The sequence below is a fragment of the Cordyceps militaris genome (assembly GCF_000225605.1).
Source record: "Cordyceps militaris CM01 unplaced genomic scaffold CCM_S00007, whole genome shotgun sequence".
Classification (NCBI taxonomy): Eukaryota; Fungi; Ascomycota; class Sordariomycetes; order Hypocreales; family Cordycipitaceae; genus Cordyceps; species Cordyceps militaris.
This window is the reverse complement of record NW_006271975.1, coordinates 2,424,920-2,441,430: the sequence shown is the minus strand read 5'-3', so window position 1 is coordinate 2,441,430 and position 16,511 is coordinate 2,424,920. Positions and strand designations below refer to the sequence as shown.

The 16,511-nt window shown below is 56.7% G+C and overlaps 6 protein-coding genes across 6 annotated transcripts; all 6 read left to right on the top strand.

Moving 5' to 3' along the window:
- Positions 1 to 1,752: 1,752 nt before the first annotated feature.
- On the top strand, positions 1,753 to 5,999 carry CCM_08980 (xanthine dehydrogenase; the record flags this gene model as incomplete). The annotated part of the gene is made up of 2 exons (XM_006674115.1): positions 1,753 to 1,937; positions 2,024 to 5,999. The coding sequence occupies 2 exons, from the start codon at positions 1,753 to 1,755 to the stop codon at positions 5,997 to 5,999; spliced, it is 4,161 nt and encodes a 1,386-aa protein (XP_006674178.1).
- A 1,166-nt stretch (positions 6,000 to 7,165) lies between these two features.
- Positions 7,166 to 8,452, top strand: CCM_08979 (Transmembrane protein SKG6; the record flags this gene model as incomplete). The annotated part of the gene is made up of 2 exons (XM_006674114.1): positions 7,166 to 7,718; positions 7,830 to 8,452. 2 exons carry the CDS (start codon positions 7,166 to 7,168, stop codon positions 8,450 to 8,452), a joined length of 1,176 nt encoding a protein of 391 aa, XP_006674177.1.
- A 1,234-nt stretch (positions 8,453 to 9,686) lies between these two features.
- On the top strand, positions 9,687 to 11,530 carry CCM_08978 (Zn cluster transcription factor Rds2, putative; the record flags this gene model as incomplete). The annotated part of the gene is made up of 6 exons (XM_006674113.1): positions 9,687 to 9,863; positions 9,920 to 9,937; positions 9,993 to 10,281; positions 10,336 to 11,102; positions 11,227 to 11,423; positions 11,476 to 11,530. The coding sequence occupies 6 exons, from the start codon at positions 9,687 to 9,689 to the stop codon at positions 11,528 to 11,530; spliced, it is 1,503 nt and encodes a 500-aa protein (XP_006674176.1).
- Positions 11,531 to 12,150: 620 nt separating this feature from the next.
- On the top strand, positions 12,151 to 12,999 carry CCM_08977 (Cyclin-like F-box; the record flags this gene model as incomplete). Its single annotated transcript, XM_006674112.1, has 1 exon — positions 12,151 to 12,999. The coding sequence occupies one exon, from the start codon at positions 12,151 to 12,153 to the stop codon at positions 12,997 to 12,999; it is 849 nt and encodes a 282-aa protein (XP_006674175.1).
- Positions 13,000 to 13,724: 725 nt separating this feature from the next.
- CCM_08976 (Cyclin-like F-box) lies at positions 13,725 to 14,678 on the top strand (the record flags this gene model as incomplete). Its single annotated transcript, XM_006674111.1, has 1 exon — positions 13,725 to 14,678. The coding sequence occupies one exon, from the start codon at positions 13,725 to 13,727 to the stop codon at positions 14,676 to 14,678; it is 954 nt and encodes a 317-aa protein (XP_006674174.1).
- A 684-nt stretch (positions 14,679 to 15,362) lies between these two features.
- Positions 15,363 to 16,422, top strand: CCM_08975 (Cyclin-like F-box; the record flags this gene model as incomplete). The annotated part of the gene is made up of 2 exons (XM_006674110.1): positions 15,363 to 16,250; positions 16,318 to 16,422. 2 exons carry the CDS (start codon positions 15,363 to 15,365, stop codon positions 16,420 to 16,422), a joined length of 993 nt encoding a protein of 330 aa, XP_006674173.1.
- Between the last annotated feature and the right edge of the window lie 89 nt (positions 16,423 to 16,511).

Genomic DNA, 16,511 nt, shown 5'->3' with positions numbered 1-16,511 from the left:
GCACACGCGAGAAATCCATCTGATACCAACGTTAGTTCTTCTCAGTGTCTAAATAAATGGATACATGACTGACTTTGATTATTATTATTCTAATAAAAAAAAAAAAAAGCCCGCCGGTTTTGTTGCTTTCTTATTTGCTGTCAGTTCTTTCACGATGCAGGCTGAAGAGAAAGAAGAAGAGGATCCAGCATAGCCTCTAGAACGACTTTATCTAGCCGCTGGTAGACTCTTCTTTCCGTACCGCCGACATCAAACCCGTAAACCAAGCGACGGAGCCATGTGTTAGGCAAGAGCTGGTCGCTGCTAGGCGGTTTCCCAGGCTTCTCGCGTTGCGTGGTTCTTGGACCAATGCATGACTTGTAGAAAAAGATACATTGTTACTCGTTTTGTGTAAACAGAAATGAAAAAAAAAAAAAAGGTCAAACTAATGGGCCCTTTACGATGTTGCATATTGCGCTGGGTTCTCAGTACCAAACCAGCCCCATAAGTACACGGTGCCGGCTGCTTTTGGTACGGTTTTATCCAATCCACACTTTCTGCATCATAGTTTGCGCGGAGTATAGTTACCACGTTTTTTCCTACGCAAGTTCTGCAGTCTGCCAGCATTTATTTACTTGTCTTGGTCTCACCGACGCCTTCAGCCTAAGCAACACTATATGGGACCCTGGAAACGCTGTAGCGCTGGGGAGCACTCGATACCGAAACCTGTAACCTGTGAGGACGAGTATTATTGACGCGACAGTCGTAGTGAGTCTATTAGCATTCCACAGCTTGATGTTTTATATTTGGTCAAATTCTTTCATGGGCGTAGCGCTCGAGCATGCTGCCTAGGTGCCGTTGCGGCTGCTGACCATCGTCTTACTTATACTTATTATAATTCCCTTAGTGCTTTTCCTAGTTTAACCTTTTTGGTAATCGAGTGTAGTAGGGATCGCACGACGCCCGCGGATGGAGGGGTCCGAAGGAAGGAGTCCGGAGCCGGCCGATGGCAAGGCGATTGCGGTTAGACGAACACCAAGTACCTGGCTGGCGGGGGGTGGCCCATTCGTAGTGCCGTTCTTATCTACCGTGCTTCGATTTTTATTTGTTTTTGTATCTGACTTTACGCAGAATCCATGTGTGAATAAGCTCACTGGAACAAGAGTAAGTAAAGAAAAAAATTATGCACATCCCAGACAACTTGCCAGACATGCCCAACAGAGGTACAATGTACGGAGTAATCTGGGCAGTATCGGATATCGGAGGCCCGCTGAACCCCGCACTAATAACAAGGTCGCCACCCTCTCCAATCAAGGCGCAGTCATTCTGCATCACGCTGCATTGGCCTGCTCATAGTTGCCACCGATATAACATGAACGTCTGTATGCCTCTTGTTCTAGAACAGGGAAATGCAGCGTACCGAATTCGCTAGGGTCACATTTTAACTACTCCTCGTATCAAGCACCGCAAGCCTCGTCGCATTCCTTAGGAGCACGCCGCTATCCTGCCCGTTTGTGGGGGTGCTCGACTGCTAGCCGTCTCCAAATATACACCCGTCGTTCCCCCACGGCTTATCAGGCTGGGTGTTTGACGAGCCTTGTTTTCTACATTTCAACACTCACGTCGACAGCTTACATCTCGACTTCTACTTGACACTGTCCTCGTCCCAAATACGATTCCATCGCAACGACGTACAAACGCTTCTACACGCATCCCTACCGTGCTGACCACCACCGCGCACCTTGACAGCCCGCTGTCCCCGCGACGCCCGGCATGGCTCCCACCGCCGTTGCCGTCAAGACCGAGCCCAGGCCGGCCGACCTGGCCGCCCTGACGGCTGAGTTTGACGGCACCCTGCGCTTCTACCTCAACGGTACCAAGGTCGTCCTCGACGACATCGACCCCGAGGTCACCGTCCTCGAGTACCTGCGCGGCATCGGCCTGACAGGCACCAAACTGTATGCTCGCTCCCCCCCCTGTTCGACCTTGACAAATACCAGTCCCGAGCCCCTCGGAAAACGACCGCGTCCTAACAAACTCCCAGAGGCTGCGGCGAGGGCGGCTGCGGCGCCTGCACCATTGTCGTCTCCCAGTTCAACCCCACCACTCGCCAAATCTACCACGCTTCCGTCAATGCCTGCCTCGCGCCCCTCGTCAGCCTCGACGGCAAGCACGTCATCACCATCGAGGGCATCGGCAACACCAAGCGCCCGCACCCGACCCAGGAGCGCGTCGCCCGCGGCCACGGCAGCCAGTGCGGCTTCTGCACCCCGGGCATCGTCATGAGCCTTTATGCGCTGCTGCGCAACAACGACGCCCCCTCGGCGCACGACGTCGAAGAGGCCTTTGACGGCAATCTGTGCCGCTGCACCGGCTACCGTCCGATTCTAGACGCTGCGCAGACTTTTAGCGTGAAGAAGGAGGCCGCCAGTGAGTGCTGCATAGAAACCAAGACGAACGGCGCTTCCAACGGCGCGAATGGCACAAACGGGGCGAATGGCAAGAAAAATGGCAGTGGCTGTTGCATGGAAAACGGCAACGGCCCTGCCAGTGGCGGATGCTGCATGGACAAGATCAAGGACGACCAACCCATTAAACGCTTCACCCCACCCGGCTTCATTGAATACAAGCCTGACACCGAGCTCATCTTCCCACCGCTGCTCAAAAAGCACGAGTTGCGGCCTCTCGCCTTTGGCACCAAGAAGAAGACCTGGTACCGGCCCGTCACCCTCGACCAGCTTCTGCAAATCAAGAGTGTCTACCCCCAGGCCAAAATCATCGGCGGCAGCACAGAAACCCAGATTGAAATCAAGTTCAAGGCCCTGCAGTATCCCGTCTCTGTCTACGTTGGTGACATTGCCGAGCTCCGGCAGTACAAGTTTTACGATGACCACATGGAAATCGGCGGCAACGTCACCCTGACTGATCTTGAGAAGCTCTGCGAGACGGCCATGGAGCACTACGGCCCCGCCCGCGCGCAAGTCTTTGCGGGCATTCTGAAGCAGCTCAAATACTTTGCCGGGCGCCAGATTCGCAACGTTGGCACCCCGGCCGGTAACCTCGTTACGGCCTCACCCATCTCCGACCTGAACCCGGCGCTGTGGGGCGCCAACGCCGTGCTCGTCGCCAAGTCGGCGGCTGGGGAGACGGAGATTCACATGTCCCAGTTCTTCACCGGCTACCGCAGGACCGCGCTCGCGCCCGACGCCGTCATTGCCTCCATTCGCATCCCGGTCACGGCCGCCAAAGGCGAGTTTTACCGCACCTACAAGCAGGCCAAACGAAAGGACGACGATATTGCCATTGTCACCAGCGCGCTGCGCGTCAAGCTGGACGACGCCGGCCTCGTCCAGGAGACGAACCTCATCTACGGTGGCATGGCGGCCACCACCGTCGCGGCCACATCGGCCGAGGCGTTCCTCATCGGCAAGCCCTTTGCGGAGCTGGAGACGCTCGAGGGCGTCATGAGCGCGCTCGGCCGCGACTTTGACATGCAGTTTAGCGTTCCCGGCGGTATGGCGTCCTACCGCAAGGCGCTTGCCTTTGGCTTCTTTTACCGATTCTACCACGATGCCTTGTCGGCCCTAGACGGCAAAAATGCCGACAGGCAGGCCGTGGACGAGATCGAGCGCGAGCTGTCCGTCGGCCAGATTGACCACGACGCGGCGCAGAAATACGAGCTCGCGGTGACGGGCAAGTCGAACCCGCACGTCGCCGCCCTCAAGCAGACGACGGGCGAGGCGCAGTACACCGACGACATACCGCAGATGAAGAATGAGCTGTACGGCTGCTGGGTGCTGTCGACCAAGGCGCGCGCCAAAATTCTGTCCGTTGACTACGCCAAGGCGCTGGATATGCCTGGCGTGGTCGACTACATTGACGCCAGCGACATGCCCGACGATGAGGCCAACAAGTTTGGGCCGCCGCACTTTGACGAGCGCTTCTTTGCCGAGGGCGAGGTGTTTACCGCTGGCCAGGCCATTGCCATGATCCTGGCCACCTCGCCTACCAAGGCCGCCGAAGCGGCCCGCGCCGTAAAGGTCGAGTACGAGACGCTGCCCTGCGTGCTCACCATGGAGGAGGCCATTGAGCAAGAGAGCTTCCACCCCGTCTACAGAGAGATTAAGAAGGGCAACACCGAAGAGGCGTTCAAAAACTCGGATCACGTCTTTACCGGCACCGTGCGCATGGGCGGCCAGGAGCACTTTTACCTCGAGACCAACGCGTGCCTGGCCGTGCCCTCCCCCGAAGACGGCGCCATGGAGATCTTCGCCAGCACGCAAAACGCCAACGAGACGCAAGTGTTTGCCGCGCGCACGTGCGGCGTGGCGGCCAACAAGGTCGTCGTCCGCGTCAAGCGTCTTGGCGGCGGTTTTGGTGGCAAGGAGTCGCGTTCCGTCATTCTCAGCTCCGTCGTCGCGCTGGCGGCCAAGAAGACGAAGCGGCCGGTCCGCTGCATGCTCACCCGCGAGGAGGACATGCTGACCATGGGCCAGCGCCACCCCTTCCTCGCACACTACAAGGTCGGCGTCAACAAGGACGGCAAGCTGCAGGCGCTGGACCTGTCCGTGTACAACAATGCCGGCTGGACGTTTGACCTGAGCACCGCCGTGTGCGAGCGGGCCATGACGCACTCGGACGGCTGCTACAGCATCCCAAACGTGTTCATCCGCGGCCGCCTGTGCAAGACAAACACGGTCTCCAACACGGCTTTCCGTGGCTTTGGCGGCCCGCAGGGCAACTTCATCGCCGAGACGTACATGGAGGAAGTCGCCGACCGTCTGGGCATGCCGGTGGAGTTGCTGCGCGACATCAACTTCTACAAGCACCACGAGGACACGCATTTCAACCAGACGCTGCAGGACTGGCACGTGCCGCTCATGTACAAGCAAGTCCACGACGGGTTCCGCTACCGGGAGCGGCGCCGGCGTATAGCGGCGTTCAACCTGGACAACAAGTGGCGCAAGCGCGGGCTGTCCCTCATCCCGACCAAGTTTGGCATCTCGTTTACCGCGCTCTGGCTCAACCAGGCCGGCGCGCTGGTGCACGTGTACCACGACGGGTCGGTGCTGGTCGCGCACGGCGGCACGGAGATGGGCCAGGGCCTGCACACCAAGATGACCATGATTGCGGCGCAGGCGCTGGGCGTGCCGCTGGACAATGTCTTCATCTCCGAGACGGCGACCAACACCGTCGCCAACGCCTCGGCCACGGCGGCCTCGGCGTCGTCGGACCTCAACGGCTTCGCCGTCTACAACGCCTGCGCGCAGCTCAACGAGCGGCTGCAGCCGTACCGCGACAAGCTCGGGCCCTCGGCGTCGATGAAGGACCTCGCGCACGCGGCCTACTTTGACCGCGTCAACCTCTCGGCGCAGGGCTTCTACAAGACGCCCGAGATTGGCTACTCGTGGACCGAGAACAAGGGCAAGATGTTCTTTTACTTTACGCAGGGCGTCGCCGCCGCCGAGGTCGAGGTCGACCTGCTCACCGGCTCGTGGACCTGTCTCGAGGCCGACGTCAAGATGGACGTCGGCCAGTCCATCAACCCGGCCATTGACTACGGCCAGATCCAGGGCGCGTTTGTCCAGGGCATGGGCCTCTTCACCATGGAGGAGTCGCTCTGGCTGCGCGCCGGGCCCATGGCCGGCAACCTGTTTACGCGCGGGCCCGGCGCGTACAAGATCCCCGGCTTCCGCGACATCCCCCAGAAATTCAACGTCGCGCTGCTCAAGGACGTCGAGTGGACCGAGCTGCGCACCATTCAGCGCAGCAGGGGCGTCGGCGAGCCGCCCCTGTTCCTCGGCAGCGTCGTGTTTTTTGCCATTCGCGACGCGCTCAAGGCCGCCAGGCGCGCCGAGGGCGTAGAGGCCGAGGTCGGTGTGGACGCGGCCAGGGGCCTGCTGCGGCTGGAGAGCCCGGCGACGGCGGAGAGGATTCGGCTGGCGTGTGAGGATGGCATCATGAAGAGGGCAAGGGTGGCGCCCAAGGAGGGTGAGAAGAGCTTTTTTGTGTATATTTAACTAGGATGGAAAGGCCGAAAGAATGACTACTGTACATGGGCAATAATGGCAATCTAACGAAACTGACCAAACTCAGAATCCTCTTATCATGGGCATTGTCATTCTCATTGTTTCCAACTTGGCGACAGTGACTAGACCAGTCTCCCGCGCGGGCCGCACCCCACCCGGCCCAACAAGGTGTTTTTAGAAGGCGCCTCGTTTGCTAGGAAATACGGAAATTAAAGGCCCGGCGACTCCTTTTCTATGCGTCCTTTTCGTTCGTTGTATTGTCCAGTTCCAGTACAGATTAGGTTACGAGGGGCCGATCCGTGAGACAACCCCGGTCCAGTGGCCCCGCTCACCCCGTCTTTCGATATGTCATTAGAGTACATAATAACGATAGCTTTGGCTGGGCGTCTTACGACCCCCCATAACAAGGTGCGCGGGAGGTGGGTGGTGGCGCCTCAGCTGTAAGTCTTGGCAAATCAGTCGTTGTTGTGTCCCTGCATCGGTGTTCGAAACGGCAGCGCAAATGGGCAGCATGCGGCTGACCATACATGCTTCCATTGTGAAGCAAGTCCAATTCAGCCTGCAGGAGCTTAAGGAGAAATGGAGAAATGGAGAAATTACAAGAAAAAAGAGAGACTTGCGTGTTCTCGTGAGCCCCTCATCAGCCTGGGCAATCAACGCCCAATACTTTTGGCGAATAAGCCCAACAACCGCAGAGCACAGCAAATCCCCTGCCATCTTTATCGGCACCAGCCGCCCTCTTGCCGTATTGGGCTGAAAGGCGATATACAGCAAGGATCGTCGTACATGTCCCCCCCCCCCCAAACAAGACTTCAGCTCCGCCCAAAAAAAGAACTCAGCTTTTTCGCTGAATGGCGGGCCGTCCCTTGCTGCTCGTTTCGCGGCTTTTTAGCCCATCCCGGAGACAAGACGGCACTAGACCTTATGATTGCCATGGCGCATAGTACGTTGCTGGGAGATTGTTCCTGGCAAGGCGTATTTTGCAGTTCGTCACAATGTTCCCCCATGTCAAGCCTCAGCGGCTAATGCAGTGGAGGAGCCAGCTGAAGCCAAGCCCAGTCAGAATATAACTCCAGGACGCCATCCGGACCTACGGAGGCCCTTCACAACGAATCCCAAGTTGTTTCGATTCCTGTAGTCTCTCCAAACCAGCCAACATGAAACCGACACAATTCATGCCCTCGGTGGCTGCCCTCATCGCCTTGGTCAGTCCTGTCCTGGGAGCGTCCGCTTCCATCACGTCCGTCATCCCAAACCAGGCGCACCAGTGCATCCGTTTGTGCGCCTGGTACAACTACCAGGGCAACCTGCCCTTGGCGCTGGGCTGTGGCGACCCGTACGAAAACGACTGCTACTGCCCGACAGCCACCGAGTCCGTCAGCAAGGCCAGCGTGGCCATTGAAAAGTGTGTCTCGTCGCGCTGCGCCGCCGGCGACCTGACACGCGACCTTACCTCCCTGCGAAGCATCTACGCGGGGTACTGCAAGGACGCGGGATACACGCAAGACGCCGGCGTCCTGGGCTACACAGTGGCGGCGTCGACGTCGAGTAGCAGCAGCGAAGCCGCGTCTCCCTCCAGCGCCGCCACTACCGGGCAAAAGACGGACAGCCAGCCGTCCAAGACCGGCGGGCAGGACGTGTCCACGACGACGCAAAAGACGACCGTGACGCAGACAAGGGCGAGTGGCGCCGACGGTACGGGCTCCCAAGGTACGTTGCTGCTTCTGGGACTGGCCGTGTCAATCCTGCTTCTCTAGGTTTGCCCGCCCACCCTGTCTCCTAGTCTGTGAAAGTTCGATGCTAACACCGATGACAACATAGTCGTCGTACAGGAGACGGAGACGGTGTTTGTCGATGCGCCTGGTAGCGGCTCGAAACCTTCTGCGGCCGTCAAGATTGGTGTCGGGGTTGCAGTCCCCATTGTGGTACTACTCATCTTGGCCGGGGCCGGGCTGTTGCTCTGGCGCAAACGACAAGCAGCCGGCCGCAAGGGGGCGGACGGTGCTGCTATGGAGGAGCGCGGTGGTGGTCAGCCGGACAACGGGGCGATGGCGAAGGACTGGCCAGTGGGCATTGTTCGTGAGCAGCCGCCGACACGAGCCGAGTTGGCGGTAAAAGGGGGCGCGGTTGTACAGGGCGCTCACGAGGTGAATGGAAGCCAGCGGTCTGAATCATACGGATCGCATGGCGCTCACGAGGCGAATGCAAACCAGCGATCTGAGTCGTTTGGGTCACACGGGGTTCACGAAGTCAATGGAAGCCAGCAGTCCTATTCACCTGTGGCCCACGAAGTGAGTGGAAGCCAAAGGGCGGGCTTGTACGAGGTAGATGCTGGCTCGGGAACAAGATTGTATGAAGCACCTGGGCAGCCCGGCAGGTTGGCGGCTGAGCTTCCCGGTAGTCACGGACAACCGAGGCCGGTTGGAGATGGCCTTCTTCGCTGATGGTTTGCTTCTGGAAAAGGAAGCTTGTCTCGTGTGGGGTGTGATATCTGGCGAGCAATCTGGCGGACGACGGCGGGTGGGTGTAATGGTCGCAAACTAAATAGCGCAATGAAATGGACTGAACGATGGCCTCTGATGATCTTCAAGATGCTCAAGAGGCGTTGCGTGTAGTTTGGGATGAATTGGGCGAGTCAAGTTGTTGGTCGGAGATCTGCCTCTGGTTTTTTTAGCGGCACTTTCATTTCTGGAATGGCCCTCATTAAGTGGGTCCTCGCTGCTTTGGTTTTTTCTGGCCCCAGGTACTAACTGACCTACCCTACCCCAATTCTATAAGTGATTCCAATAGAAGAAATACTTGTAAAGTAGTAGTTTTTGGACGCACAATACAGGTTGTCAACTAGCTGCTTTTTTTATGAAGCGTGGATGAAGTCTCCCAACAACCACTGGTGCCGTAGTGTAGCCATGTAGGGTAGTTTATGCCATGAGTCGGTTTGCTCAGCATTATTACAGGCGACACTAGTGGCTGGATCCACGCCCGTTTGTACCTAGCGGTCGTTTGCACTGCCGGCTGGCACCGGTGCCGGCCCGCCCACCAGAACCTCGCATCTTCAGCTGCCGGCTCTGCTTTTCTTCCCTCCTTCACTTCCCCACGTTTGTTTCCCTGCTCCGACTGGGGCAATTAGCGACAAGTATATTTCTAACACGATGCGACGCAATTGAAGTGTTCAGCCAATCCGACGGTGCTCCGAATTACTCTACTTTATTTCCTTTTCTGCGACTCTACTCTTCCTGGCGACATCTGGTTGCTCGTACCACGCACCTGTGACTCGCGTTGCCGAACCGCGGCTTTTTGCGCTCCCGCATGACTTTTGCGCTTCAACCACCACCTCGACACCACACCACGATAGTCGTCTGTATACGCCTTGCCAGATAGAGCATTCTACTCGCACAATCTCTCTACGACTATAATCTGCCGCCACACCACGTCTTTGCATAATCGCGCCCCGTACCTAACCGCATGGTCACGGTACACTGGACAACTCAAACGAGCTGGACGACCTCTCCTTGCGCATTGGCACATGGCAACTGCTCTCGCGACGCCGCTTCTAAAACAACGTTGCTCATCGTTACCGCGACGGGCGACACGCCGTTCTTCTGAGCTGCCCTCCTAGCCCGGCTGAATTCAACGCCACCGTCCTACCCGGCCCTGTCAAATGGGATCAGCTTGTGCAACATGACGGACCGCAAATCTCTCGATGTCGGCCCCAACGGCAAGGACAAGTCTAAGCCTAAACCCAGTGTAGCTGTCAAAGAGGGCACTCCTAAAGACCAAAATGGCAACGGCGCGCAAAAGACTAGCCCCAAGAAGCGCCGCAAGGTCAACCACGCCTGCGTCTATTGTCGCCGTTCTGTAAGTGCTGCCCACATGCGGCTCTTCTTTGATTTTGTCCTGCTAACTATTGGTAGCACATGACTTGCGACCTTGTACGTGCTCGACACCTGTGCCAAGATTGTCACCCCGCCCACTAACCAACTCTAGGAGCGACCTTGCACCAGATGCATCAAGCGAAATATTGGCCATCTCTGCCACGACCAACCTCGCGAGAGCGACATCAAGAAGCCGAAATCATCCAAACAGGACTCCATCGACGAATCCGAGGCTGCTTCGACAACGTCCACCATGGGCCCTCCGCCGGCATTCGACGGCCGACAGCGTTCCGACTCTGGCTTCGGCGGTGTCCTTGGCCAGGGCAGCAGCGGTCTTGGCATGGTCCCCAACCTCGACCTGCAGCCCAGTGCCATCAATCCCACTGGTAACATGAACCAGTGTATGTAGACACTCTCCTATACGCTGTATCTTTTACATATTAACCTTGACGTAGTCGCTGGCTTTTCCGATGCTTGGCTCACGGCCCAGAACTTCAACGGCATGAATCAGTACAATCCCAACTACATGGTTGGCGACAATGTCAACGAGTTTAAGCTCCTCAATGACTTTCTCAACAGCAACCTTCTCGACGAGCCTGGTATCGCGCCAGATGACACTCAGACTACAACGCCGACGTTTGTCCGCAGCCAGTCTGAACTCGCCGCCAGCTTCAACGCCGCGCAGTCTGGCTCCCCAAACCTCACCACCTCCATGCCCCCGCCGCCTCCCGCCGGCGCGGCTTCGGCTAGTACCCCCGGTCGCCCGCGCTCGTCGCGCATCGCTGCCGCCGCCGATAAGGACAAGGAGCGCGAGTACTACCTGCAAGCCGCCGACCCGGCGGGTAACGCCATTGGCGAGGAGCGCATGTCGCGCGTGCTCATGGCCAAGTACGACGCGGGCCTCCTCAAACCCTTCAACTATATCAACGGCTACGCGCGCCTCGGCAAGTACCTCGATGGGCACATTGCTGCCTCGTCGAAACAAAAGATTCTTCGCACCATTCACCATTTCCGACCCAAGTTTAGGGAAAAGGCCCAGGGACTCACGGATTTGCAGCTGCTCTATGTCGAGATGTGGTTTGAGCGCCAGCTCATGGACTATGACCGTGTCTTTGCGAGTATGGCCGTGCCAGCCTGCTGTTGGCGACGGACGGGTGAAATTTTCAGAGGAAACAAAGAAATGGCAGAGCTCATCAACGTTCCCGTTGACCAATTACGCGACGTAAGTTTTTTTGCCCCTCGCTTCGCTCGACGTGGAAGTTGACGAAAGGCTCCTCGTCACGGCTCAACTTGCGAGCCTAGCTGGAGGGGTTATTGGCCTTCAACTTGCTGACAAAAGAATGCAGGGCAAGATTGCGCTTCACGAGATTCTGACCGAAGAGTCCATGGTCCGCTACTGGGAGGAATTTGGCACCATTGCCTTTGACCCCTCCCACGACACCTTGCTCACGGCGTGCTCGCTGAAGAACCCCAGTGACTCGTCGGACCACCCGATCATAAAGTGCTGTTTTTCGTTTACTATTCGGCGTGACGAGCATAAGCTGTATGTTTTGACTATCCCATGTTTGATTTATCCAATACTGACGTGTTTCAAGGCCTGCGCTCATCGTAGGAAACTTCTTACCACATGATCCGCCCACGCCAGAATAAAACCACCTATTATCCGAAATATATTCTTCTGCTCCTTTTTCGTTTGGGTTTGGATGTTGTGATAGGCGTTCATGATGGGGTTGCGACTGACTGCGAGTATGTAGGAGCACGGAATACTTCTTAATGTTGGAGTGTTTGACTGATTGGTACACTCCAGTGGTTTTATATCTATATTGCATGGTCAAATACGCCGTCGCTTCATCGATTGATCTATGACGCTCCATGAATTGCTCTGCCTGGCCGTCTCTCGGGCTTTGGGGGTCATAACGACCGACGGACTGTAGAATTTCGGGGCTGTCCGGAGGTGTCGCGGTCACGAACCTGCTGCCCGTTTGTCGGGCGTCGCCAACTGATGATGGAGTTCACAAAGACTTTCAACACCACGACCAGTGATTATCCCGCCTGCAGCTTCGTGCATGCCTAGCTTGGCTTTGGGTATATATATGCTCATTTCGCAGGCGATGACTTTAACCCTCCATCCTTCTGCATCCAACTCCAGGCTGCTCTCTATTATCAACCTCTCCCTCCCTACATTGAACCTCTTCTATCTTGTCATCCCCTCATTGGGAAACCCAATCTCTTGACCTTGCCGGCGCGTCGGTCTCGATAAGAAACAGATCATGTCTGAATGTATCTATGACCCCAGCTTGTCTCGCCGGTTCCCCCCAAGGCACGCCCAGCGTACATTTGAATGGCACGACACCGGGACCGTTGTTGACAAGGCCGGTCTCGGGAAGCTCGGTGTCCTTCCATTTGAGACGCTGCAGCAGATTCTCGTCGACACCGACATGCGAAGCCTCATCCGCCTCCAGAGCGTCTGCAAGAACATGAGGCGCGCCGTGGACACGATCGCCGAGTTCCATACTCTCCTCCGGTGCACACCCGACACCATTCGCATCATGACCGCCGCCAAGGTCGACAGCATGATTGCCTGTCGCGAGCTCTACCGTGTCTTTTGCCGACCGATGTGCGATCTGTGTGACAAGCCGGGCGAATACCTGTACTTGCTCGCCTGCCATCGTCTCTGCTTTCACTGCCTCAGGTCGAACCCGCGATACCGGCCGCTCCGCCCCATGGAGGCTGTGCACCAGTTCGACTTTCCTGTGTGGCAGCTACCGTCTCTGCCGATGTTACAGGTGCCGAAGTACTCGCCGAAGGCGCGGTACCGGCGGCATTGGGGATGGACTAATACTACGGGCTGGCGCCTCATTGACCGTGAGGTCGCGCTCCGTCACAGCATGATCGCCTCTCGACGCTCTTCGGTATGCATTGGCAGCGCCGTGAGCTCCAAGCTGAGTATGATCCGTCAGTCTGGTGCCCCCAAGACGAGAGAACGACTCTTACGTTATTACAAGACGCCCTCTCATCAGGTAGCCTTCTCTGCCTCTGTCTTGTTTCCTTACTACGATGAGGGTACTGGGTGGGTGTGCAAGCCCTGTGTGCGACATGTCAGAACTCCTGATCTATGACTGATCAGAAAGCACTTCATTAAGCATCGAGAGGGTATGGAACATGCGCTTGCGGTCACTCACTCGAAATTGGGCTGGTAGGTTAGATTAGCACTTGCAGATGAGTACACTATGGCTGCACCTAACGCCAAGAGAATCCCGAGCTATACCGAGGATTCCTGCTACTGGTGATGTTTTTTCGCTTCTATATGAACTTTTCGGGAATTGGGACATTTGCAAAAAGGGTTTTTACTACCGGAGTTTGATTGACATGGCTACTATTGGGACTTGAGCTGAGGACAATTAACACCTTTTACTATTATTTAGCAAGTGCCCATATTACCAGTGACTGCGCCGTACACTCTCTCGCAACCGCACGGCAACCTAGGAGCTGCAATGTCAACCGCTTCTGAACATAACCTGACCACATTCATTCACTCTTCCCATCCTGCCTTTCCAATTCACTATCCGTCATGGCCGAAATTCACTTCATCAACATGCTCATATATCATCTTGATTTCCTCCTCTCCCGTTCCCAGGGCTCTGTCATTTTCTTGCTTGCTCTACAGCATCTCACACTGCAGCCAAGCTTCCGCCAGGTACTCCCTCCTCTTCCAAGCCATTCTGACTATATCGACTCTCCTCCCTCTGCCGCTGGCCTATTCTGATCGTTCTAATCTTTTCAACCCACACTTGATCCCTCTCAACCGCCACTCAGCGGGCACGGTCGACCGCAATCCCCCAGGATGGACTCTGATCTGAGCCTCTCCAGCCGGCTCCCGCCCAACAGGACGACGCGGTTCCGGTGGCAGGACGGCGCGGTGCTCGACATCCGGGCCGACGTGGGCGCCCTCCGCGTGCTGCCCCTCGAGACCATCCACGCCATACTGCAGCAGCTGGACCTGGCCAGCCTGCACCGGCTGGAGAACGTGAGCCGGGGCATGCGGCGCGCCGTCGCCAGTCTGCCGCAGCTGCAGGCCGTCGCTCAGTGCGCGCCCGACGCCGTGCGCGCCATCTGGGCAGCGCGCGTCAGCCACCTCATCGCATGTGGAGACCTGTACACGCAGCTCTGCCGCCCGGCCTGCGTCTTCTGCAACTTCCGGCCGGGCGAGTACCTCTACCTGCTCGCGTGCCACCGCGTGTGTCGCAAATGCCTGCTCGGGCAGTCGCGCTACAAGCCGCTGCGGCCGTCCGAGGCGCGCCGGGCGGGCCTGCGCGTGCACGAGGTCCGCCGCCTGCCGCGCCTGCGCGTGCCCAAGTACTCGCAGCGCGCGCGCGGGCTGCGCACTTCGGGCAAAATCCGCCAGCGCAACACCACTGGCTGGCTGCTCCTGGACTTTGAAGCCGTTGTGCGCGAGATAGGTCGGGTTCGGTACACAAAGCGCTGGACGGAGGCTGCAGTCGCCTCGCTGTTCCAGAGGCAGCCGTCAAGCGAGGTGCTTCCTTACAAGCCCGAGTATGCCTACTCGGCGTCGGTGCTGCTCCCGTGGCTGGACCGCAGCACGCAAAACGTTGGCCGCCCGGAACTGTGCCGGGCGTGCCGGTTTGCCGCCCAGACAGCGCCGAGCGCGGCCCAAGTCACTCCGCAGCGGGCACCCTGCCAGTCGTGGTACCACTGCGGGACGCAGCAGGGTCTAAAGGACCACATCGGCCGTCATGGAGCGATTAAGGATGGTTTACATGTTAAAGTTGCCGTCTGAGAGAGCGAGAAGCGCAGTACTTTCTACACAGTCGACGGGGCCGGGATGTATTGATGCACAGCTGAAATGCCGAGATGGCGTAGTTGGGTATACGCAACTATGTGGTCTTTTGACCTTGATTTATTGCTCCCCCCTTTCTCTCAGCTGGGCTAGCAATCAATTCTCGAATCTAGTTCCGCACGCGCTTTTGGGGTTGTCTCGTCATGTGAGTGGTCAGTAGCCGCCATCTTGCGGCTCAAAAGGCCTATTTTATCGTAATTCGCAAGAGTCCATTTCAATTGTATTCACTTCACTTATAACAATTGCAAAAAAAAAAGATTTAAATAAATCGTTCCACAACTCGTTGGCAACCGAGGCCAAGGAGCCGGAGTACGCACCCCCCTCCCCAGGCCTTGCCAGTAACGGCCAGCGATTATTCTAAGCGACAGAGCATTGCGTTATAATTCACTGCACTTCTGCCTATTCACGCTTTCAGTGAATGCCCACGCTAGCTTCTTACAGTCCATGTGACCTCAGTGTCAGGCAACCAAGTCACTGCAGTGAATCGTCAAGGTCTTCCTATATATTCCTTCTCCTCATGACTCTCCCCTCAATATGATTGCAATCCCATACTGCCACATACTGATCACAGTCAAAACCTGGCCTCTTTTTCCCGCGTGTTCCAATACGCTCGCCACGACCAGCATGGATGTACCGTATCTTCGCGACAACCCTCATCTGGGTGAGCATCGTCTCGCCTTCAACCTATCTGCAAGGATACCTAGCCACAAGACATTTGCTTCGATATTTACATTGGAGAGTGGAGAGATGCTCGATACCCGAGATGCCCTGGCCGGGTCCTTTCCAGGCATCTCTCTGGAAATCATTCATACCATCTTCCAGCAGCTTGACCTGGCCTCTCTCGCAAATCTCGGAGCCACCAGCAAGGGCATGCAACGCCTAGTCTCGAGTCTGCCCAAGCTTGTTGCTTTGATGCACTGCGCACCAGACGCCATCAGGGCAATCAATGCGGCCAAGGCTGGCCGCCTGCTCGTTTGCTCCGACATGTATGAAAAACTCCTCCAACCAACCTGTGACCAGTGCGGAGATCCAGGAGAATTTCTTCACATCTTTCGTTGCGAAAGACTCTGCAACCACTGCCTCACCACTGTTGAGCATTACCGCGCTCTACGTCCCAGTGAGGCTGTGGCACAGTACGCACTGAATCGCAACGATGTTTATGCGTTTCCTAGCCTTCGAGTACCCGCCTACTCAGACGAAGCATTTGATGAGCGCCGCTTCTTTTTCCGTCAAGTCAATACCTCAGGATGGAAATTGATTGACCCGGAAGATGTATTCCGCCTCAGTATCAAGACCCACGGCTCAGTCGACGAAGCCAGACGACGAGGCTATGAAAAACTAGGAAAACTACTTATGACTGGAGGCTTCTATCATATTACGCCTGAAGATTGGCTGGAAGCAAGCATTCAACTCCGCCCACAGATCTCGCTGCGCCACGCTGGTGAACCATCCGAGGTCTTCAAGGGTCGCCTCATAGCTCACCTCCCACCCGGCGTTGAGTCTGCCTGCTCGGTATCCATTCTATTTCCATGGTATGACGTTTCCACGGGGTTTTATGGTCTCCCAGTCTTATGCACAGCATGCTTCGCTGGGTATGTGCCTGTACAAGGGTGTTATTACTGCGCTCCAGGTCGCGATGAGCACATGGCCCGACGGGGTGAAGTTATTGATGGTACTCACGTGAAGAATACATGACACGAGAGTCAAAAAGAGGACTTTATTGAGACTGCTTCATTATGGGATGAGAACAGAACGGCGAAGAAAACAACCAAG